General features: G+C 37.5%; 1 protein-coding gene across 2 annotated transcripts in view; it reads right to left on the bottom strand.

Annotated features, from left to right (window-relative positions):
* LOC150088732 (inositol polyphosphate 5-phosphatase K-like) overlaps positions 1-25,438 on the bottom strand; it is a 218,490-nt gene that overhangs the window by 127,341 nt on the left and 65,711 nt on the right. For both annotated transcript variants that reach the window (XM_090370883.1, XM_090370884.1), the window contains exons 4-5: positions 13,207-13,315; positions 7,105-7,221 (exon numbers count right to left, since the gene is read on the bottom strand). In XM_090370883.1, coding sequence (XP_090227009.1) covers positions 7,105-7,221; positions 13,207-13,315 — 226 coding nt within the window. The remainder of the gene's footprint in view (positions 1-7,104; positions 7,222-13,206; positions 13,316-25,438) is intronic.

The raw sequence follows: 25,438 nt of genomic DNA, 5'->3' as shown, positions 1-25,438 counted from the left end.
TCCTTTCTATACACATTGTACTCCCCAAATTCTAATTCTGCATCCCTTATATCTGAGTGGCACCATGTCTCTGATATCCCAACAATATCTTCCTTGGATGTCTTAACCAGCACCAGAAATTCATGTAATGTATTTACTATGCTCCTAGCATTGGTGTACATGCAAGTATACTTGCACCTGTTCTTACGCTTAGTTAATCTAAAACAGCCCATGTATTTACTTGTTTAATGACTCCCAGCAGTTCCTGAAATCCTCAGAAACTGGCTTCCAAGCTGCTGCTCATTCCAATAGAAGCAGTGCAAGAATCATTTTTGCCTCTACCTACAGCTACTGTTAATCTATTAGTCTGTGAATCGCCCCCAACTAGCAGTTTTCCGACCCTCCTAACATTGCCTCGACAGCATCAGCAAAAATTCTTGCACCCTTTCTATTTAAGTGTATCCCATCCCTGTAGAAGCAATCTCTCTTGTTAACAAGTACAGACCATGCTGAGAAAAATTCTACCTCATAAGCCCTGCTCAATCCCAGGATCGAATTGATTGACAAGGCTCTGATCATATACTCCCTCCTATCGTGTCTGGGCAGGATTGCAGATATTTACAAATTTAACCCTAACTCGCGACTTTTTTTCAACATTGACCTGTACTTGATTAGTAAATCCGCAGATCTCCTACACTTTATGTCATTAGTACCAATGTGTACAAGAATATAACCTTTTGTGCTCTTAAAAAATGATATCTGCTGTACAACGTCATTAACTTTTGCTCCTGGCAGACATACCCTGGTCCTATTCCACCTATCCTTTTTGCACAATATATTTCCCATTTCCCTGACAATTGAGTCACCAACAATAACTAGCACCTGTTGTACCAGCACATTCTACTGTGAAGGTTGCTGCTGTGTTTCCTGGTGCATAAGAGTGAGTTGGCATTGAATTGGGCAGCTGAGAACTTGATAGGCCTCATTTTTATTCCTTCCAGGGCATCCACCCTACTGTTCAAGCTCTCATAAATGCCCATCAGAAAGCTGAGTTGGCACCTAATTTTTTCACATTCTCTGTACCTAGCACACACAAAGACATCCTCCTTGGCTAGATCATGTCCTGTTAGACAGAGATCTGCAAACATGTCGCATTTTGCACATTTTTTTAGACTGTGATGCGTTGGAGAATCTTCCTCTTCGGTCCTCCTGTGAACCATAGTACTTTCGCTACTTTGCACAAGTTGCTTTGCTGCTCTAGTCTGGGGCATGATTTCCATTTAAATACAATTTAATTAACAATAAAAATTAAAAGGATTGATAAATTTAATTGATTAAAGGTCAATACTATACTAAGCTAACAGATTCCTACTACAGTGCTACGTACTGCATTTCAGTATCAATACTACACAATGGTGGCAAGTTTCGAACAGTACAAGTTTTACCGATACTAAGTAATAACCCGAAATACATCTAAGTTCAAAATAAACTAAGCATGGTAAGTAGGAATATAAAGCCACTTCTAGAAAATAAATTAATATGCCAATTTAGTCAATAAAATGGTAAAAATTTAAGAAAAACTTCTCTATTAGCTGGAGCCATAAAAACTTCACCCACACCAATCTAATCTTGTTCTCAATATCGTTCCCAATCATCTGCAAACATGGACATTAAGCCTGATACACCTTCATTGATATCATTGATAAATATAGAAAACAACAATGGTCCCAATGCCCAATCCTGGGGTACTCCAATAATAATATTAGTCCATGATGAGCAGTGTCCATAGATTACACTTTCTGTCTTCTCCTGCTCAACTATCTTTTTATCCATAGTTGAAACTTTCCCTTAATGCTGTACTGCTCCAATTTGTACAGTAGCCTTCTATGTGCAAGAGTATCAAAAGCCTTCCTGAAATTCAAGTATATGACATCAAAATTATTTTTTGTATCCAATTCCTCTGTGTAGTATCCAATCAAATTGGTCAGGCAAGATTTCCCTTTAACAAACACATGCTATGTCTGAACTATAGCTGCAGTCTTGTCTAGATGATCCTGCATTGCTTCTTTAACCAGTGACTCCACAACTTTCCTTGGAACAAAAGTTAAACTAACAGGTCTATAATTACTCATATCACACTTTGATCTCTCTTTGTGAATTGGGAATACATTTGCAGTTCTGCAGTCCGTGGAGACCTACCTGAATCCAAGGATTCTCTAATAATTATTGCTAAAGGTTTGCTTACTTCCTTTGCTGCCTCCCTTAATATAACTAGATAGATCCCATCTACCCCAGGTGCCTTTCTTATGTTTAACTTCAACAATTTTCCTCCACTCTCCTCTCAGTTATTACAAAGTCATTTAGCTCCCTGTTAGAGTTGGATAAAATTCTGGCATCCACTTCTCTACAGAATTCCTCATGTGTGAATGTAGATGCAAAATACTCATTCAATTTTTCAGCTACCCGAGCAGGATCATCAACAATCGAACCATCGATATAAGTGGACCAACCTCATTTATCCCTTTCCCTCTAGAGTTTACATAATTAACGAAGTCTTTGCTGTTTAACTTTGCATCCCTTGGCCAAAGCTTTCTCATAATCTGCATTCGCCTGCCTAACCTCCTTTGTCACTTGATTACAGACAAGTTTATATCTGCCATAGGCTTCTGTATACCTGATCATTTATATGCATTCCATTCATTTTTCTTCTCTTCCATGAGTCTCATTAGTTCATCTGACATCCATTTAGGCCTAAATTTTGAATAGTATTTCTATGCTGGTGTGAAGAGCCTAGTATCTTCTAAGATTACTTACTTGAATACTTCCCATTTACAATTTTCTATTGGTAATATCATTACAGTTGGTCCCAATATATAGAATTTAAAAACTGTGTGAGACCACCATAGTCACCTTTATGAAAGCAAAAACCCTTCCCTTTACTCCTGATTGGTAGCTACATTTTTAAGTAAATCCCACAACAGTACACTGATCATTGCTACCAAGTGGTTCTTTTATCTGCAGATTCTTAATAAATTAATAATCACTGCTGATAATCAGATCAGGAGTATTACTTCCTCTGATTGCCTCTTGCACATGCTGCTGTAGAAAACAGTCCTCCAGTAAATCCAGGAATGTCTTGCTAGTGTGCAAGTGACCAACCCACGAGTTCCAGTCAATATCTGGAAAGTTAAAATCTCCCATTATAAGACATTCTGATTTACTGTCCCACTCTATTTCTCTGTACAGCTGTTCCTTGTCCTCATCAGAGTCATTAGGCCTATAACATACTACTGAATTTTGCTTTCCCAGCACTTATGTCACACCAAATTGACTCAACATTGCACTGGCCATACATGTCAACTGGATGCACCACCTTAGGTTGTGTTTCCTAACTAATAGCATAACTCCTCCTCCCTTCGTACCTTGTCGGTCCTTTCTGTATACATTGTACTCCTCAAATTCTAATTCTCATTTCTTATATCTATGTGGCACCACATCTCTGATATTCCAACAATATTCACTTTTGATGTCTTGAGCAGTACTTCAATTCATTAAATTTATTTACTATACTCCTATCATCGATGTACACGCAAGTATACACGTTCTTACTCTTAGTTACCCGGACACAGCTCATATATTTACTTGTTCCATGATGGCTACCAGCAGTTCTAGAAATCCCTAGCACCTACCTTCCCAGGCTGCTGATCATTCTGATAGGAGCAGTGCAAGAATCACTTTCATTTCTGCCTGCAGCCATTGTTAATCTATTAGTCTGTGTATCCTCCTAAGCTTTCCAATCCCCCTAACACTTCCTCGATAGCATCAGCTAATATTCTTGCACCCTTTCTATTTAAGTGTATCCCATCCCTGTGGAAACAGTCCTTCCTGTTAACAAGCACAGACCAGGCTGAAAAAAATTCTACCCCATGAGCCTTGCACAATCTCTCCAGGGCCGAATTGATTGACAAAGCTCTTATCATGTACTCCCTCTTACCGTGTCTGGGCAGAATTTCAGACACTTTCAAATTTAAACTCCAACTCGTGATTTTTTTTTTAATATTGATCTGTACTTGTCAAGTAATTCCACAGATATCCTACTCAATGTTATTAGTACCAACATGTACATCAATATCACCCATTGTGCCCTTAAAGGATAATATTTGCTCTACAACGTCATCAACTTTTGCCCCTGGCAGACATTCCTATACTTTTTACACAATATATTTTCTGTCTACAGAATATGTCAAGAAATATTTTCTGTCAACAGAATATTCTTGGTGTTACCTGACTAAACACAAAAATGATAAATAAAATACATTAATAAATTGAACAAAACAAAGAAAGTTAAATATGATAGAAAAATAAGATAAAACCAGTTAACAACTGATAACAATACAAACTGCTAAAAGCAATAAAATGCATAAATAAAGCAGGATGCCTCTTTATCAACAATAAGGCATACAACATGATATTAAATAGCAGATCACTGTGTGAAGAATAACACAAATGACATAACAACATCATGATGATCTGCACAACAGAAATGGAGGAAAGGAAAGAAAAAAGAAAGGGGGAATTAATCAGAACATTCCCAAATATTTTCTGTATTTTAATCCTTTAGAGCAACATTTCTCAACCAGTATGAGTCACAATCCAGCAGTACTCCACTGGAAATTCTATGTGGGTCATGATATTTTTGATAAAGCACAAGGACCACATTACATTAAATATAAAATAAAATATAATAGGTAATAAGAGATAAATACTTTTTTGTAAATTATATTTATAATTTAGACATGGAAACTGAGTGATTAACCAAAATAAAATGCATATTAATGGATAAGTAGTTTATTTATTTTTTTCTTAATTATTATACTTTGGTGAAAATTGAGAAGCAAAATTATGAATTCTTCTGTCTATAAAAAAAAACAAAATTAAATGATCGATTCCAGATTTATTTTTTACATTTAGGTCAGTCGTTATAAATAAAAAAATAAAAAATAAATTTTCCGAGGTTGAGAAATGCTGCTTTAGAAAATGATAATCAGTGTACTGACCTGACCACCTAAAAGAAAGGCTAATGTATAATTTGATGATGCAGTCCTATAGATGAATTATGAAAATTTTGCTGTACTTTCTAAATATCAAGATTCCCAATCTGACTTGATCTACATGATTACAAGGAAGTATTCCACAGAAAGCACTAACTTCTAAAAATGAAGCAACACGATAATGTCCTATTTGTTGATGGTATGCTGACATAAAAAGCCTCTCAAGAGTAGAGGAAAACAAACACTTGAATACTAGACTGGACAGGAAGTTTGCTCTCTTCTTACAATCCTCTTGTTGTTCTTTGTTATTTGGTTTTTAGGAGCATTAGCAACCAAGACCATATTGCTCCAGGGATATGCGGTGGTCATTCTCTGACCTTTCCGCATCCTCTGTATTTGGTGGGCACGGGCTCGAACCCTGGTTTAATCAAGAAGCGTGTGCTACGCACTGCTGCTCCTGCCCACCTGGCTATGGAGGCGCCACACACACAATCCTCTTAAAACATAGGAGCACACTGATTGTTGCTACTGCTAATATCAGAGCTAATTTGGGAATTGAAAGGGGAGGTTGGAGGAGGGAGGAATTGGATGGTTTTTGCACATGGCTTTCCATCTTCTCAGTGAAAGCCTCAAGTTCATCAAGCTCGAAATGTTTGCAATCAAACCTGAATAATAATTCTTTGAATTATTATTCAGGTTTCACATAGACCTGATGTAGCTGAGTGGTCAGGAGGAGCAAGAGTGCAGTAGTAAATGCTCCTTTGAGTGAACCATGGTTCAAGTTCGTGACTGCTAAATACAATTAACACTGTATTCATGATTTACTGTACACTTACCTGGCGGTCATGTCAGGGTATAAACTAAAACAATATAATACAAACCATCCTATGAGTATCAGTGTAAAGAGGAGCAAAACAAATCCCCACTAGCCTTATTATTTGGCTATCCCCCCCCCACCCCAAGTTATCTCTGGCAACAGCCCACTAACCCAGGATCTCCATCAAGAGCTGATGTCATTCCCAGAAACTGAGAGGAATGCCACACAACAAGCTTCTGGCCAGAAAATTAACTTATCCTTGAATTCCTCTGTTCTGAGAAGTCCAATGGTATTGTCACATTATCAACCAATAGGTTTGCCTTCCTATTATTTCTTTGTCTGAGCATCCTACATAGTGTTTTCTACAGCATTATTTCTTCTGTAACTATATACTAAGTCAAGTCAGGAAAAGAATATCAACATTTTTGTATATTCAGATTTATTATAAAGCAACCGTTATTTATTTTAATATCTACCAAAATGGATCCAAAGAGGAAAATCAATACATATGGTTTTAACAAAACACATTTATTCATAGTGAAAATGTTCATTACTCACTAAACGCTACCTATATAACTATGGCCCTCTCAGATTTTTAAGGAAAACTAGAATAATTATATATGACAGATTAAGAAAATTATGAAAGAAAGCTGAATATATATTATATGCTGTCTGTGATTCTCACAATTCAAACTGTTAAAAAAAAAAAAAAAAAAAAGCAAGTGGAGTTAAGAGATTGCAGTGGATTCAAAATATCAAAACATTTCTTTTCAAAATCAATAAATTCAGAGACCAGGATAACATTTAGAATAATGTTCTGATCAATATAATAAATATAATAAATATAACAAATGTTCCCTATAAGTATGAAAAATAATGTTCTAGGCTTTTTGCTCCCTTTATCAGTTTTATGAGGAGTAACTGAAACAAAGGAAGATTATGTATTTTCCCTTTACCCATATAAAAAAATAGAGTGGTAATGCTTAAAAGATAAAAAAAAAAACTACAGTTTTCTTTTTTTTATATAAAGGAAATAATTTTATACTTATATAAATAATAAATAAATTTTCTGTTTATACTCCAGGATGACCAAACAGTCAGGAGTTCACAAGATAGACACAATACAAGAAACAGCACCATATTTAGCAGTCACGGGCTTGAACCCCAGTCTCTCAAAGCACATGTACTAATGCACCCACACGCCTGGCCACTCAGTTACGGCAATAAAGAAACATTCAATATTGGAACAATACATACCCACATTCCTCCGAAGCCAGTTCTTGTATAGTCTGTCTGTATGCTTCGAAGATGCGTGATGTGCTTTATTTTGCTAAACAAAAGCAAAAATATTCCTTGCAGTCGTATTTGTTTAACCTGAAATCAACAAGTATAATTCTAGATGATCGCAACAATATCTACTCAACACTAGTAACACAAGTAATATATGTACAATATATTTTGTAGTCTTAAATTTTAAAAGTAAGTCTGAGCATGGTTCATTCAAGAAATCTGCATTATATTAGATAATGACGCAAGTCACCTTATAAAACAATCTAATCCATTTGGCTTATTGCATATTATCTCACTTCCAGTTCATTCCCAGATTATATGGAGCATGCGATTATTTCTTTTATATTAAGAGAATCACTAATCAGTTAACAGAAATTAAGACTTACTTGAAGACTACTGTAAAAACTGGAGCAATATGGCATTAAGGGCAAGTTGCAACAATGGATAAAAGGATGGTTGAGTGGGAGAAGACAGAGTGGTAATCAATGAATACTGCTCTTCCTAGACTAATGTTATTAGTGGTGACCCCCAGAGTTCGGTGTTGGGCCCATTGTTGTTTTGTATATTTATCGGTGATATTGATGAAGGTATATCAAGCTTTGCAGATGATACAAAGGTTGGGAGGATTGTTAATAACAGCAATGACAGTATGCTGCTGCAACAGGATCTGGAAAGTTGGGCAGATGGGCTGAGAAGTGGCAACTGAAGTTTAACGTTGTCGGATGCAAAGTACTGCATATGGGTAGTAGTAACCCCAGAGAAATGTACCAACGGGGTGGTGTTACACTCAGGATAGTGGAGAATGACAGAGATCTGGGGGTAATTGTGCAGTCAGATATGAAGTTTTCTGAGCAGTGCAGCAGGCTGCCAGAGGATAACAGAGGAAGACAATTCAGAAGAAAAGTGCCTATGGAAGTATCTATAGAAAAGGCATGCAGTAGAAAACAAGTAGGTCATGTTAATGATATACAGGAATTTTGCAAGCAGGGATAAGGAGGTGATTATACCCTTGTATAAGGCAATGGTCATGCCACACCTTGAGTACTGTACATGTCTGCAAACCTTATTTTAAGAAGGAAGTAGAGTTGCTAGAACGAGTACAGAGAAGGGCAACAAGACTGGTGAGGGGAACAAAGCAGTGCTCTTACGAAGAAAGGCTTAAGTTTTGCAAATTACAGTGTCTGGAGACTAGGCACCTGCAAGGCAACCTCATTGAGGTGTATAAGGCCTTGAATGGATTGAACAGGCTCAATGCTGATGGGGCATAAACTGAAACTGAAGAAAGACAGTTGTCGAATAGATATGTGGAAGTTTTCCTTTAGCCAGCGGGTAGTTGATTGCTGGAACAAACTTCCATCTGGCATTGTGAAAGTTGATAGCTTAAATAAATTCAAGGCAGAATTAGACAAACATTTGGAACGAATGGATGGGTGAAATGGGAAGGGTTTTTTTTTTTTTGACTGATGCTGTATAAGCTTACTTTCTTGCATCATATGCCTCTACTAATGCTAATAGTATTTTTGTATAAATCAAGCTTTCTATTATCAGAAGCTTACCTAACAGGAAAGATTATCTAATAGTGGCTCACTATAAGACTTTATAGATGACAGCAGTCTCCTTGAAGAGGTTCTCAACATGAAAACTCATGGGCAAAGAGGTCTCCCAAAATGAGCAAAGAACTTTAGTGGCATTACGATATTTATAAATTATGTTGAGTAGCAGCTAACAATTAAGCATATTCGATACTGTACAGACAGTGTAATAAATTCATTATGTTGAATAAAAATTTTTCTTAATGCTCACCTTTTATTGCAGGTGTGTCCTTAATGCTAGAAAGAATAAATAATTCAGGATAACATTTGTTTTGGTGTTCAATAATAAAGATAGCTATTTTCCACACTCAATAAATGCAGTTAAAACTTGGAAAATGAAACAGAACATGAAATTGGAACTGAGAGAGAGAGAAAGAAGGAGGGGATAACAGTAGAGACAGAATGTCTATGAGACAGAGGCCAACTGGTATGTTATTCTGGAATTACTGCTACCAATATGCAGTACCTTGCATCTATCAATTATACCTCAAATGATACTTCTCAGCCGATCTGCCTAATTTTTCTAGGTCCTATTGCAGTAGCATATTCTGATTTCTGTCATTGACCACAATGCCAGCCTTTGTGTCATCAGCAAAACTTAGACATTAAACTTTATGACTTCATCAATATTGTTAATAAATATTGAAAACAGTAAGGGCCTAGCAATGAATTAAGGGACTTCACTAATAACATTAGCCCATGAAGAACATTGTCCATTAATAACCATGGCGCCTCCATAGCCAGGTGGACAGGAGCAGCAGTGCCTAGCACACGCTTCTTGATTAGACCAGGGTTCGAGCCCGTGACCACCGAATACGGAGGATGTGGAAAGGTCAGGAATGACCACCGCATATCCCCGTAGCAATATGGCCTTAGTTGCTAATGCTACTAACAAAACCAAATAACAAATAATAACCATTAATAACCACTCTGTCTTCTGCCACACAACCATCCCTTTATCCACAGGTAATTTGTCCCTAATACCATACTGCTCCAATTTGTGCAACAGTCTTTCAAATTCGACAATAACAAAAGCTGTACCGAAATCTAAGTACATGATGTCAAAATTATTCTTTGCATCCAGTTCCCTTGTTAGTGCATTATAATAGCTAATCAGACTGGTCAAACAAGATCTCCCCTTAACAAATCCATGTGCTATGATTGTCATATAACTGCATTCCTGCCACGATAATCTTGCATTACTTCTCTAACCATTAACTCCATTATTTTCTCTGGAACATGTCAAGCTTATACGTCCATAGTTACTCGCTTAGCCCTTTGGTCCTCTTTGCAAATAAGGGAGACATTTGTACATTTCCAATCAGTAGGGACCTCCATTAGTAAGGATGCTCTTATAATTATGGCTAAAGGTTTGTTTATATCCACTGCTGCTTCTTTACTCTGTCAGTCCGGTGCTTTATTTACTTTGTTTAATGATAACATAAAAGTTCTGTTTCCATCATTAAGTGGCAGATATTGAAAATATGCTGTAAACAAGGAATCTTCTTAATCTAATAACATATAAATGAAAGTTAAACTTTAAATAAAGCCAATAATATTAAACAGTTAGTTTAATATTATTAAATATGACCATATTAATGTTTAATATGGTGAAATATGACCATAAGGAATATAACGGAACACACAGGATGAAGAAATGCTTTATAACAGAAATATCAACAATTCTAGAGTATCTAGTGAGACTAAAGTTGATGTAGGAAGATTTCATAATATTAATCTGAAGACCTTGTTCCAAGTAACTTGACAATTCAAAAATATTTTTTACACCATGATTGTTGGACATTCTCATTTACTTTATCTGAGGGGAAGTTCTTTAGCAACATAAATGTCATCTGTGTATGCAACAAATTCCTCATTTTTAGCAAGGAAGGCACCAAGATAGAAAAAAACAAATAAAACAGTCAATAACAATTCACCTTGAAGAATGCGAACCTTCACATCTCAAATATAAGAACTAGTTATCTTAAAGTAATTTTATTTTAATCATAATTACTTGAAGAATATACAGAATGGAATCAGATAGCTGATAATAATAATTATGAAGCACATATAATAACTGATTTACATGAACAGCATCAAAAGCAGAACTAATGTCAAAGAATATCACTTGAACATGTGAGGAGCAATTTGATTTTTCCAAGCTTTATATACAAGTATTTTTATTGTTATACAGGATGTTTCAAAAACAGCCTTAAAACTTTAAAAGTGTATATAAATTTATTTAGAGGATGTACACAATATTTGAAATGTCAGAATGTAGAAAAAGACTTCAGATTTTAACTCAGATAGTTGTGGTTCAATGTGACTTCCATTTGTAATGTGGCAGACATCCCCACCTATAGTCAATTTCTTGCCACATATGGCGTAGCATCTCTGGCATCACTTCTGCAACTACAGCGGTAATTCGAGTTCGGGGCTCTGCGACATTTTTATCTTATTAGTCTGATGAGCCACATGTTGAAGCTTCTGCTACGGATAATCCAAAACAGAATTTACAAAAAATGTGAATCAGTAATCTTTGACACCCAATTTGGATTCCAAAGTGGACTAGGCACAAGAGAAGCTCTCCTAGATATAAATGTATTGTTACAAAAATATAGAGAACACCAGAAGACAGTATTCATCTGCTTCGCAGACTTTGAAAAGGTTTTCGATTGGGTATAACATGGTAAAGCTTACAGAAGCAGTTAAAAAGCTAGAGCTTGATGGATGGGGCATCAAATTCAACAAAGAAATCTAATGGATTTTTTTTCACTCAAATAGCCACTGTAAGCGTTGAAGAGGTCTATTCTGAAGTTATTTTCCAAAATGCATTGTGGGAAAGGAAAGAAAGAATTAAAATATATGGTCAGCTGATAAATAACATATGATATGCTGACAATACTGCTACATTTACAGAAAATATAGAAGACCTTCAATTTCTTATGGACTGTATTAAAAACAGATGGAATAAGTCAATCAGACTGAAATTCGTTAGGTGCTATGTTGAAGACCTTCAATTTCTTATGGACTGTATTAAAAACAGATGGAATAAGTCAATCAGACTGAAATTCGTTAGGTGCTATGTGTGTGGTCTATACTATTATACGGAGTTGAAACGGGGTTAAAGAATCAATATCAAGACCAAATACATGACTGTGAGTAAATCTCCAGTAACCAAGTCCAGCTATTATTGAATGGAGCTCCAATAGATAGAGTGACTAATTTTAAATACCTTGGTAGTTGGCTAAATGCTGATCTCAATCCGGATGCAGAAATAAAAGCAAGAATAGAAGTTGCGAGAAATGCATTTGCAAAATACACAACAATGCTGTGTCACAAAGCTCTAGATAAGTCAATCAGACTGAAATTCGTTAAGTGCTATGTGTGTGGTCTATACTATTATATGGAGTTGAAACTTGGACGCTGAAAACATCAAGCATGAACAAAATAGAGGCCTTCAGAACGTGGATCTACAGGTGCATGCTAAAAATATCTTGGTTAGAAAGAATCACCAACATTGAAGTCTTGAAAAGAGCAGAAAGAAAATGTAAATTGTTGAGCTTAGTGAAGAGAAGGAAAACTGCCTACCTGGGACACATCCTTAGAAATGTAAAATATAAATTGCTTTAAGTAATAATAGAGGGGAAAACAGGGAAAGAGAGGAGTGGGGAGGAGGAAACTTTCTTGGCTGAAAAATATCTGCAACTGGATTGGCAGATCAGCTGAGGATCTTTTTCATCTTGCCCAAGACAGAAAGAAGTACAGCGTGGTGATTGCCAACCTCCAATAGGAGACGGCATCAAAAGAAGAAGATAGGCCACTGGTCTTATTGTGGTTTAATTTTGCTCCTGAGGCTTCAGCATAGAGGTCATGAGCCTTTTAGATGGTTTCAAATTCTATCTTATAGAGTATAACAATATAGTGACATTATTTCCATAAGTTGAATGAATTACTTTCAATTGTGTTCCTGGAAAGAGCAATCATTAAGATTGTTGGCTGGTGTCAAATTTTAACAAAACGGTTGTATGGATAGTGTGTATAGTTAACTGGACAGTGAACATCCTTGCTTTATTCTTCTGGAGTACATAAGATAATTGTTAGGGAATTTTTCTTCTTTTGTATTTTTATAGAAAACAAATTATCTGGATGATGTAGTGTCCATATGTGAAAGCTATTAGGGTTTAAAAAAGATAACTGCATTCTATTCTGTCAAAGGCCTTTTCCTGGTTAAGAGCAATTAGCACTAGGTCATCCTGGATAGATGATATCACAAACTGAAGACTGCTGTATATCAATCTTCCTACTTTGAAGTATGCTTGGTAGTGATAACATCTGGGAGAACAATGAACAGACAGCAGTTGGTTAAAAAGATGGCAGACAGCAGCAAGCCCTTCAAATATAAATTATGACTGTATTATTCATAAGCCCCTTAAAAATAATTTAAAAAGAAAGCAGAAATATAAAAATATTATACCTTAACATAATTCCATCTGCAAAGCACATTCTTCAGAGCCATTTCCCATGGGTCATTGAAGATGATGTCCATAATGAAATTATGAGGTTTGCAGCTTACTTCCTGAAAACTTATTAAACAAAAAACTACATTATATACATGTGTGTGTACAACTACATTATATATATAATGTATAACTACATTATATATGTACATACACAACTACACTCAGTTTAAGAAATATTGCACACTCCTACAGAAGAACTGGACAATCCATCTAAAAATAGCAGGAGAGGGTGAGATGTGTTTTGTTGAAAAATGGCACTCTTCATGCACAAAGGAATGGCAGTGCTAAAAGCCAGAAATGGAGGGTACCAATGTACCATTTTGTATTCAATGTACTTTCAATGATGACCAAAGCTGAATGGTCAGGATCACTGATGGTGCCCCACACCCTAACACCAAGCATTCAGATAATATGATACTCATGAATGTAAGGTGGTGCAGTTTGTCTCCAAAAATGGACACCTACCATTAACTCTAAAATGCAAGCATAACTCATTACCAAAGACCACAGATTGCTGCTCATTCCTTGAATGGGCTCAAGTCTGGCTCCACTGCAGTTGCTATCATTGAGAGTTTGCTTATCAGTCAAGCGACTTGACTCAGTGAGTGAAGAATTTAACCAAATCACTGATTCCAGCCATTGAATATCCAAGAGATTCAACACCTAATCTGTCCAAAGAAATGACAAGTAAATTTATGTAAATTAATGATTCTGTAGTGTACTAATACAAATAAAATTACTGCGAAAAAAAGAAAAAGCTTGTGGTATGTGTTGGTGCAGGCAATACATAAACAATAGGTATACTACTGACTCATTCTGCCAACCAAGTAATGTGCACAATAATGAAAATTATCAAATTAATTATTTGGTAATTTCTGCAACCACCGAATAAACAGATAATATAATCAAATTAAATCTGCCAAATTAAATCTACCAAATAACTCAGATAACAATAGAATGATCACTTGGTAATATGTTTCAGTCCACTCTCCCATTGCTACTGTTAACTTATATATAATTTTCTCAGTTATGAACTGTTCGTGGAACCTTGAACTCAGAGCAAGCATATTGTTCATTAAACCCTTGAGAATTCAGTCTTCTGAAATTATCTTCAAAAATACTTCTGCTAAACAGAATCAATTACATTTCTCACTCTGCTACATACATATGTTAATTTTCAGATGGACCTACCTATTCTTCCTGGGAGGAAAAATATTTTTTAAACAGAATAAATAATTAAATTACAATCAGGAACATTGTGCAAAAAATAGGAACTGGTATTTATGAGAAACAAATTAATATATTAATCTTTATATTTATTTAAAGTAACTTTTTAAGTTATCTGTGTTACTCACATAATAATGGAAAAACTCGAATGTTTTGGATTTTAATTCTTCATGCATGGAGAAATGAAAAATTACACATTTTACAGAACTATCATAAAAATACAATGCACAGACAGTAAATACAGTATGTTTTTACTGTCTGTGCACTGTGAGAGACTAAAAGACATGAATAATATAAAGTACTATAAAAGTTTTTAAAGAAAGATTTAAATATTTTATTTTATTTTCAAATTAAAAAACATGGTTTTAGACACTTTTAACTTGTCATCCTGCTATGCATCTTGGTGATCATCTATACCTCTTTGAAGAAAACTCTCACTTGGAATTGAAATTCCAGTTGTGTAAAATCTGTTTTGGACTAATCTGAAACACTACAATAAATGGTTTTGTTTTCTTTCCATAATTTTGTGGATTTCCAAGTCACAACTTTTAAAAGGAGTGATATTTAAATACTACAGTTCTACTTTGACAATGCTGGACACTAGGATTTTCTATTTGAACAAGGTGTGCCCCAACAGAAGCAAATTCCTGCCAAATTGAGCCATGCTTGCTTGTAGATTTTGAAGTCTGAGATGATCTACATAGTTGAATCTGGTCATTCTTATTGTAACACGAGCACTGGTATATCACTGTTGACTGGTATATAAGAGCGCTGTTGATTGACTTAAGTGAAAGAGAGCTCAAACTCTGCTGAATGACTCAAGCCATTGAATCAATTTACCCACTCACCTAGCCAACGTTAATCTGCTGCTACCTATCCTTGTTGCCAAATCCACTAACTATCTCCTACCATTGTATATCTGTGGATACCAGACCATAGTGAGAATTCCATGGATTGACCAGCTGGCCTCTGGAGTCTAATGATTCAAATTCACTCAAATTCATTCAGTTGGCAATAACTGTTGCCTTATACATTATCACAGCATTATAATTGCTGTACTACACATTACCAAAGCAAAAGGATGATAGTCTGGACAACTGCACACCTTCAAACTGAATGGCACATTCAGTAACTAGGATTGAGGACCAAGGAACACCTGTTACACCAGTTGAACTTCAGACTACATTGTATCATCACTGCTGTAGCAAATCTGCTATACAGAATCATGCTGTTATGTTTCCTATGTCATTAATAAATTAATGACATAGGAAAGTGGTTGTTGATGTTCAGAATTCTACTTGCATGAACACTTGTCTCACAGAAATTTTTCTCTCATGGAAACTTGTATTATTGTGTTTGGTTCAATAATGAAACTAGCTACATTTATATTCTCATTCAGTTCTTTGTAATCTTTACAGCATGGTTTAAGAGAGGCAACATTAAACAAGGTCTTCCTATTCAGTCTGCTATATTTTTGAATGGAATACACTGCAATGTTCATTACTGCATTACAAAAAGAATCTGTTAACTCCATTCCTGAAGAATGGAGTTAACAAATTCTGTTTAGGAAATCAAATATGGAGCAAAGAGTACAACAATTTTGAACATAAATCAATTTTAAAATTTGCTTCTGAACTAATCAAGTTCATCAACTTGGAAGTAAATCAATTCATTTTCTTTCAAACATATCATACAAACTAAACAATCCTCAATTACTTTCAATAATCAACATCTCAGCATATATCCAGGTTAGCTATAATCAAGCTGCATCACTATGAAGGCCTGTAGACAAAAAGTGGCTAATCGTGCAGAATTGTAATTTTGAAATTTAAAACGGACAATGGTCACACAATGCAAAGACATAAAAAAAAAACACAAAGTGTTGACAGGAGGAAATGGTGCTGTAGAGAATAATTATGCAAATCACACTCAAATGACATGTCCGTGAAAAATGAATATCAAGATTGAGATATGGGCTTCTATTAAAAAACTAATTACACAGTATAACAGAAGTTTGAAAAGATGGCTAGTTTTCATGCTATGGAAGAAGGAAACTAGTTTCTGAGGATGTTGCTGATAAGAGTGCTACAATAATTAAGGGAAAATAATCACCTACCAAGTGAAACGAACTTAATTAGTAAGTGAGAGAGTAAACACAGTAACACATAAAAAACTGACACAAGGCACAGATATTAAATTTAGCAAATACAAAGCATACATAGAAGCTTTCGGCTACTGCATGTAGCCTTTTTCAACTAATTGAGCACTGGCAAGTGGTAGTTTTTATGTGCTGTAGCTGACATTTGAGTACGTAAGCAAGTGAGGTCATGGAGGAGGGGAGAACAGTTTATGGATAGTTGCAAACGGTGACGTGGGCGAGGAAGAGATCAGGAGAGAGGAGGGGAGAAGCAGGAAGGGAGATGGTTCAGATGGGTGACTGCCATTGTAGGCGGCTGCTGAGCTCGAGGACTATGAGAGGCTCAAAGATTGGATGTAAGCAGGTGCCACAGTCCCTGTTGATCATATTCCCAGTGACAATGATGTGTGCTGATTCCAGCCAACGGCGGATCCTGAAATTGCGAGAGAGGCCTATGATTTTTGCATCCTCGTGTGTGATATCATGGCTCTCCTGCCAATAGTGAGCAGCTAGAGCTGAATGGGTAAAGTCAGCTTTAGTGATGGCAGTCTGGTGGTCCCTCAGCCAGTCTTCTAAACGACACATGCCCCCCTCCCCCTGAAAGGGTGATTCCCCTTTCCGGCTAAATAGGCTAGAAAGATTTTGGTGGAATAGAGGGCATAGGAAACAGTTATTTTTGTATTACCGTGCCCTTGAGCTCTTGTCCTAAGCCTTGGGACCCCAGTCCGTTTAACTTGGACTGGGGATTTGTGTTCTGTTCCTGAATAGATTTTCGGGGACAGAGGTTTTTGTTAGTATTGTGAGTTGTGTTGATAACTTGTTTGTACTAACTTTTGCAGTTTGACTCTGAAAAAATTTTAATTGTAAATAGTTGTGAATCCTTTCACTTTTAAATTGATTTGTGATGCCTGTGAAGTTAAGGAAGAGAAATATCGCTGGCTCTCTTCATAATAGTAATAGGGAAGAACAGGATATGGACACGACTTCTGATAGTTCAGAAGATGAGACGGATTTGGATCTAGAAATTCTAGAACAGATTATTGTTGCTGATACTGCTTCAAAAGAAACTCCTAAAGAAAAGAGAATGAGTTCTGCCTCAAAAAAGAAAAAGAAGACCAAGAAAGTGCATTCTAAAAAGGAAAAGGCTATTAAAGAGATAGGCAAGTCTCAACAGATAGAAGTGACACAAGAAGGTCAGGGGAAATCCACTAGCAGAAGACCAAGAGTGGATTTTGATAGTTCAAGTGACTCTGATGTATTAAGTTTACTGGGTCTTGATAAGATTAAAAAGGCAAGAATCAGGTTAAGGAACGTCTTGTTTCAACCTGAGAATAATATCAAAGGTTCTATTTCGGCAGAGATTTTGGAGATCTGGGATGATCTGGAATTGGCAATTCTGGATCTCCAAATCGATAATAAAATATTGAGATCAAAGGAAGATGAAAGACAAGAAGTAAGGGCTGAAAGTTATGCAGTAGTTGCTGCCAAGAAAGTAGAACAGATCAAGCCGAAAGTGGCTATTATTTCCACCAAGAGTGATAGGTACAAAACCAGCGAAGAGATGCGTGGTGACCTACTAAAGACAGTAAGACCAGTGCTGAAAGATGTAAAAGTTAAGAGTCTCCGAGCTATTAAGGACAAAAGAGTTTTAATTGAGGCAGAAACTCAGAAGGACATTGATGAAATTATAAAGTGCTCTCAATTTAAAGAGTTGGAGATGAGAGTACAAGAAATACGGAAATGAAGTCCTAATATACTGATTTACGATGTCGATCAGGAAATAAATAAGGAGTTACTACTGGAACAGTTGTGGATCAGGAATTTGAAGCAGTACAGCATAGATCGTAAATCCTTTCAGGAGACCGTATCTGTTGTATCTATGAATAAAATAAAGAATAATAGTATGAACAATTGGATAATACAGGTGTCTGGAAAAATACACCGGCTTTTGATTGAAATTGGAAGAGTTTATATCGATTGGTTTTCATGTCGAGTGCGTGATACTGTTACAGTAACACAATGTTACAAATGTATGGGTTTCGGCCACATAGCAAAGTATTGTAAAAATGAAGTGTATTGTGGACACTGCTCAGTGAAAGGACATTCCTTTAAAAATTGTCCTTTGGTGGCTGAAGCTCCGAGATGTATAAACTGTTGGAAGCAACAAAAATCTCCAGAATCAACAGTTGAGTCACAGCATACAGTTGTGGATAGAAGCTGCCCGGAGTATAAAAAAGCTTTAGAAATGAACAAAAAAAGAACTGATTATGGATAGTAACAATCTATGTAAACTAAAGATCGTGCAGTTAAATGCACAAAGGTCTAAGGATGTGGCTCCACAGCTTGTTCGGGAGATTGAGGAAAGGGTGTATGATATAGCTCTCTTGCAGGAACCTTACTCTTACCTTGGAAAAGTACGAGGATATCCAGGTCAATACAGGGTCCTGGCGTGTGGCAAAGACCCATACGCAGTGATAGTGATTGCAAACCCAGATTTGGGTATAACCATGATAACATCGCTGTGTAATGAATTTGGAATATGCTGTGAGGTCATAGGCCCGTTCGGATCCCTATACCTGGTGTCCCTATATTGCAAGTTTAATGACGTACTTGAGCCTTATCTGAGATACTTAGAAAAGGTTGAGAGTAAGCTGAGAGCAAGACCTATAATCATTGCGGCAGATACAAATGCTGGTTCCACGCTCTGGGGTGCGGGGTTGTCTGATGATAGAGGCTTGGATCTTGAGGACTTCCTTGCCTATGTGGGCTGGGACGTGGCAAATGATTCAGTCCAATTGCCAACTTTTTCTTCTGTGGCTGGGGAGTCATATATAGATGTTACTATATGCTCTGGGGCTTCTATATCTAAAATAAGAAATTGGAAGGTACACTCGGCAGCTACCACAAGTGATCATAGATGCATTTCATTTGAGTATGTGGTATGTGAACCGAAACGCACTTAGAGGGAAACCAATCGATATGCAGTTAAAACAGCCAGGTGGGATTTTTTCCATAACATCGTGGACACTGAGTTGTGTAACATTAGTAGCTGGGATGAAGTGAATGCCGAAAGAAAGGTGAATATTATAACTAACGTTTTAAACAAGGCATCACAACAAGCTATTAAAAGGAAAAAGAAAAGTGTAAGAAAGGTTCCGTGGTGGAATAACGATTTGGATAGCTCTAAAAGATTGGTGAGAAAGGCTAGGAAATGTTTCCACCGTGAAAGAAGAAATAGTGCAACAAGCCAAGAACTGAAGGACAACTATTTACAACAAAGGAAGATTTATGTTCAAAAGATCAGAACTTACAAGAACCAAGCCTGGCAGGATTATGTAAGGATACAGGGGAACCAAGACCCCTGGAATCCAATCTATAAAGTTATCACGGGAAAAATATATCTTGCAGATGTCTCTTATAGTGTTCGTGAGGAGAGCCAGGGAGAAACTCTGACGTGGAGTCAAACTGTTAAGGAAATTTTAAGAAGCCTTTACCCAAGAGAGGGTGTTTTAAATTCTTATCAAGAAGGTATTTTAAAAGAAAATTGGCAATACAAGTCTGATGATACCAAGAATCCTTTCACTCATGAAGAGTTAAATTTAGCTTTGGATCAGACGAAGGATGGTAAGGCGCCCGGTTTGGATTTCTTGGAGGCTGTGGTCATAAAGCAGTTCTACTCCAAGCACAGAGATATTCTGCTGGACATGTATAATACTTGTCTGGCAGAAGGAACATTCCCCAAGTCTTGGAGAACAGCGATTCTTAAGGTTATACTGAAAAGTCCAGAAAAGTCCCTGAACGAACCTGCTTCATATCAACCTATTGCATTGCTCCCGATTTTGGGAAAAATTTATGAAAGACTTCTCTCTTTTCGATTGAGAAGTAATTACGAGGCTCAGGGACTGAGTTCTGATAAGCAGTTTGGATTTAAGAAAGGATCCTCAACTGAGGATGCTATTAGAACAATGATGACCCATGTAGAAGAAGCACAGGCTCGATATGTTTTGGGTTTGTTTGTGGACTTCAGTTTGTTTTGTTTTTGTTTTTAGGAGCATTAGCAACTAAGGCCATAATGCTCCGGGATATGCGGTGGTCATTCCCTGACCTTTCCGCATCCTCCGTATTTGGTGGTGACGGGCTCGAACCCCGGTCTAATCAAGAAGTGTGTGTGCTATGCACTGCTGCTCCTTCCCACCTGGCTACGGAGGCGCCTGTGGACTTCAGAGGTGCGTTCGACACTCTGTGGTGGGGCAGTGTCCTCCGCAGAGTTAGAGCTGCACTCTGTTCCATGAATCTGTTTAAGGCTTTTCAGAGGTATTTTTCGGATCGCTGTGTACAAGTTAGAACAAGCTTTGAACAAGAATGCTATAAAGTTGAACGCGGCTGTCCACAGGGTTCTATCTTGGGCCCTTACATCTGGAACATGGTTTTAGATGAATTTTTAAACTCTGACATGGAGGATGCGCAAGTAGTGGCTTATGCTGATGATCTAGTTTTTCTAATTAATGGAAATTCAAGAAAGGACATCGAAGAGAAATCAAGTAAAATTCTAGGAAAATTATTGATATGGAGTGAAAAGCATAAGTTAGAAGTGTCCTCAAATAAAACTGTAATTATGCTGTTAAAAGGTAAACTGAGGCTCACAAGGCCACCATTAGTGAGGAGTGGTGATGTCTCCTTAAAGTATGTTAAGACTTTGAAGTATCTGGGGTTGTTCCTGGAGGAGCGATTGTTTTTTACTGAGCACGAAAGTTTTCTGAAGCAGAAGGTTAAGCTCCTGTACGCAAAGCTCCGCAGAGTTGTAAGAATTAAATGGGGAATAAAGGGCCGAGCCCTTAATATGTTATATGAGAGTGTCTTTGTACCCATTATAACCTATGGAGCTGGGGCATGGTGCAGTAGAGCAACTAATTCTGCAGTGATGAGACAATTGCTGTCTGCTCAACGATTTGCTCTTCTGGGGATAACTCGGATCTGCAGAACCGTTTCGACTGACGCTGCACAAGTCATTGCTGGGAAACTGCCGGCGGACCTTTTAGTGGTCCGTTCTGGCTTACATTATTGTCTGAAGCGAGGCATTGCCAAAGAGATCCTTGGCATCCGATCCTGTGCGGTTGGCGAGGTGGTGTCTGATGGGCGACTGTTAGCAGTCGAGCAGAGGAGGATTGATGATGATATGGAAAAAATTTGGCAGAATAGATGGCTCAACTCAAATAAAGGTAGAGAGACATATCATTTTCTCCCCTCCGTTCAACTAGTGAATTTTAGAACAAGACCTTGGCTGCAGTTCGGTCTACAGGCATGCTTCGTTTTAACTGTCACGGACTACGGGCCAGGCTGAGTGAGCTTGGCTTATCTGAGACAGGTCTTTGTGCTTGTGGACAGATGGAGACGGGCCCCCATGTCATGTTATATTGTCCTATTTATTCGGATTTTAGATTGATGCTTGAGGTGGCTCTTGGTATCAATCAGAGTACCTTGTATACTCTATTTTTAACTAAAGAAAATTTTAAGGTTTTTAACGATTTTATTGAAAAAGTGTTTAATAGAAGACTTTCTAGTTTTTAACACTTTTGTAGGTCTTCCTCCCCGAGGAAGGGGCGGAAACTGGAGCTATAGGGGATATTGACTTATCTCCCTATAGTGACAGGCCAAAGACCAAACAACTACGAATCATAGAACAAAAGAGTTAGAAGTTTTTAAGATTTTAAATGTTCTATAACTTACTAACAAATTTGTTGTCGTTCAATAATACTTATTTTTGAGAAGAATTTTTCAAAATTTTAAAGTAATAAATTGTGCATATGGGCACCTTGCCCAGGTGGCACACAACTAACTCTGTTGTTATATGATGATGATATGATGATGCCCCATCACCCTCTGGTGTAGATATACGGATGATATCCTCACCATACACCCGTGAGGCTCGAGGAGATGACATTTATAGGCTATCTCAACAGCAAATCACCCTTTTTAAAATTCACGATTGAAACCGAGGACCCAGCCCTTCCACTTTTAGACACGTGGTTAAAAAGAGAGGGTTCACAGGTCACAACAGGTCGGAAATCCACATGTGTCAGCAGACAATACACCAACTATCGTTCTTGTCACTCCAACGCCATAGTATCACCCGTTCACTAATGAAAAGGGCTTGGACACAATGCTCCAATGCTACTGGCACACGCGAAGAAATACATAAGGTCAAGTCGGACCTCAGAAAATGCAGCTACCTCGAGCAGACCCTCAATTACTGGGAACTACGGACATCACGGCGTCACAGCACTGGACATTCTTCATCAGGTGCTCGACAACGTGACACTTCCAGTTTCACAGACGTCGCCCACATCCCATTTTACCCTGCTTCTGGTAGTGCACAACATAATCAGAATTCTTCGCAGTTACAACATCCGCACTATTCAAACATCCGGACCGAAACTCCTATCTACATACGCCCCTCTGAAAACACCGATTCTCTCTCTCTCTCTGAAGTGGAGTGGGATCATTTACCGCATACCATGCCAAAACTGCAATGTAAGCTACATCGGGAAGGCCTTCCATCATTTGGATGACCGGCTTAGGGACCATCAGACTGCCATCTCTAAAGCTGACTTTACCCATTCAGCGCTAGCTGCTCACTATTGGCAGGAGAGCCAAGATATCATACCCAAGGATGCAAAAATTATAAGCTTCTCTTGCAATTTCAGGATCCGCCATTTGCTGGAATCAGCACACATTGGTGTCACCAGGAATATGATCAACAGGGACAGTGGCACCTGCATACATCCAATATTTGAGCCTCTCATAGTCCACGAGCTGGGCAGCCGCCTATGGCGGCAGTCACCCATCTCAACCATCTCCCTTCCTGCTTCTCCCTCTCCTGATTTCTTCCTTGCACACGTCACCATTTGCAACTACCCATAAACCATTCTCCCCTCCTCCGTGACCTCGCATGCTTATGTACTCGAAGGTCAGCTACAGCACATAAAAACAACTGCTTGACAGTGCTCAATAGTTGAAAAAAGTCTACATACAGTAGCCGAAAGCTTCTATGTATGTTCTGTACTTGCTAAATTTAATATATGTTATCTCCAAAACATCTGTGTCTTGTGTCAGTTTTTTATGTGTTACTGTGTTTACTCTCTCACTTACTAATTAAGTTCCTTTCATTTAGTCGGTGCAAGCAAGAAATCACTATGCATCCAAATCCCGACCTCAAAGGGTGTTCTTCAATCAAGGGTGTAGCATGTTAAGTCATATTCATCCACTATTTGAAGAGCACTTGCTCACAAACTAAACCTTTTTATAGTGAACTCTTCACAAGGTACAGCAAAGTATGATCAACTAGCCCATATGAACTTTACAAGAGGAAATAGGCAACTCCAGGTGATCTGAAATGTTTAGATTTTGATCCTCAGGTACTAGGATCAAATGGATAGTTGCAAACGAATGGAGATGGACAGTGACGACAACCAGGCCACAATTCCAATGGAATTTAACATTAACAGCTAGAATTTTTGAATATGGAGTAACATTGCACTAGCTTGTCATCAATGAAACAATCATATCATACATTCCCCACATATTGGTGTCGACATGTGAGGCAAGAAAGCAATCTTATAAAGCATCAGCCAGTAAAAAAATAAACAAATAAAAAATTCCCACATCACTTGTCCATCCTCTCCAATCATTTGTCTAGTTCTTCCTTGAATTTATTCAAACTATCCACTTCCATAACAGGTGCCTCCGTAGCCAGGTGGGAAGGAGCAGCAGTGCGTAGCACACGCTTCTTGATTAGACCAGGGTTTGAGCCCGTCACCACCAAATACGGAAGATGCGGAAAGGTTAGGGAATCACCACCGCATATCCCCGAGCAATATGGCCTTAGTTGCTAATGCTCCTAAAAACCAAAACAACAACAACAACTTCCATAACAACAGATGGAAGTTTATTTCGACCCACTGGTTGATGGCAAACCTCCACACATTTCTCCTACAATCATCCTTCCTCAATTTGAATTTATGCCCCCTCATGTGTGTAGTCTGAGCAAGAGAAACAATGCCATTAGCAATTGGCTTGCTCAATTAATTCAAAGCCTTAAACACCACAATCATATCATCTCACAGGTGCCTAGTCACCAGATCTGCATTTTGCAGAGCTAAAGTTTGTCTTTGTAAGACCACCCTTCACCAATATCACTGCCCTTCTCTTCATCCGTTCTAGCAGATGTTCATCCAACGGTGGCTCGTTGGTGGGCACTGCGTAACTGCAGCACCCCCATCTTTTTAAATCTAAATAAAAATCAACGAAGTTATATGAAATTTTGTGAAGAACAATGCAACACAATGAATATTTTTATTAACAGGTCCCGCATATAGTATACTCATCCTCTATTTCCAATAACCATTTCAATAATAAACAAATAAAAACATGAAATCGTTTTAAACTTTGAAGTTTAACCGTAGGTGGAACTGTGCACTACACAGTTCCACATTTGGCCCAGTGGTTGAGTCAATGCCTAGATGGCAGGTTGCCAATATGCATTTTTTAGATGTGATAAAACAAGTCAAAGGAACTGTGGAGCATGCAGTGCAGATTTGAACAGTGCACCAAACTTGAATGAAAAAGTTATTAATCTATTTTCAACAAATAAAAACTGAAGAATGGATTTTATTTTTAAATAAAATTTCAAAATTACTCAAGTCTGTTAATGGTAAGTGTCCAGTTAATATTTTGTAGTATTTTTAACTTGCTTATTATTATTACCATCTATGTCTACAGGTCTTATAACTAAGGCAATTTAATGTAACTTTAAGAAGCAGCAC

The sequence above is a fragment of the Mastigoproctus giganteus genome, chromosome 3 (assembly GCF_048544385.1).
Source record: "Mastigoproctus giganteus isolate SK-2022 chromosome 3, ASM4854438v1, whole genome shotgun sequence".
Classification (NCBI taxonomy): domain Eukaryota; kingdom Metazoa; phylum Arthropoda; class Arachnida; order Uropygi; family Thelyphonidae; genus Mastigoproctus; species Mastigoproctus giganteus.
This window is presented reverse-complemented; position numbering and strand designations above follow the sequence as displayed.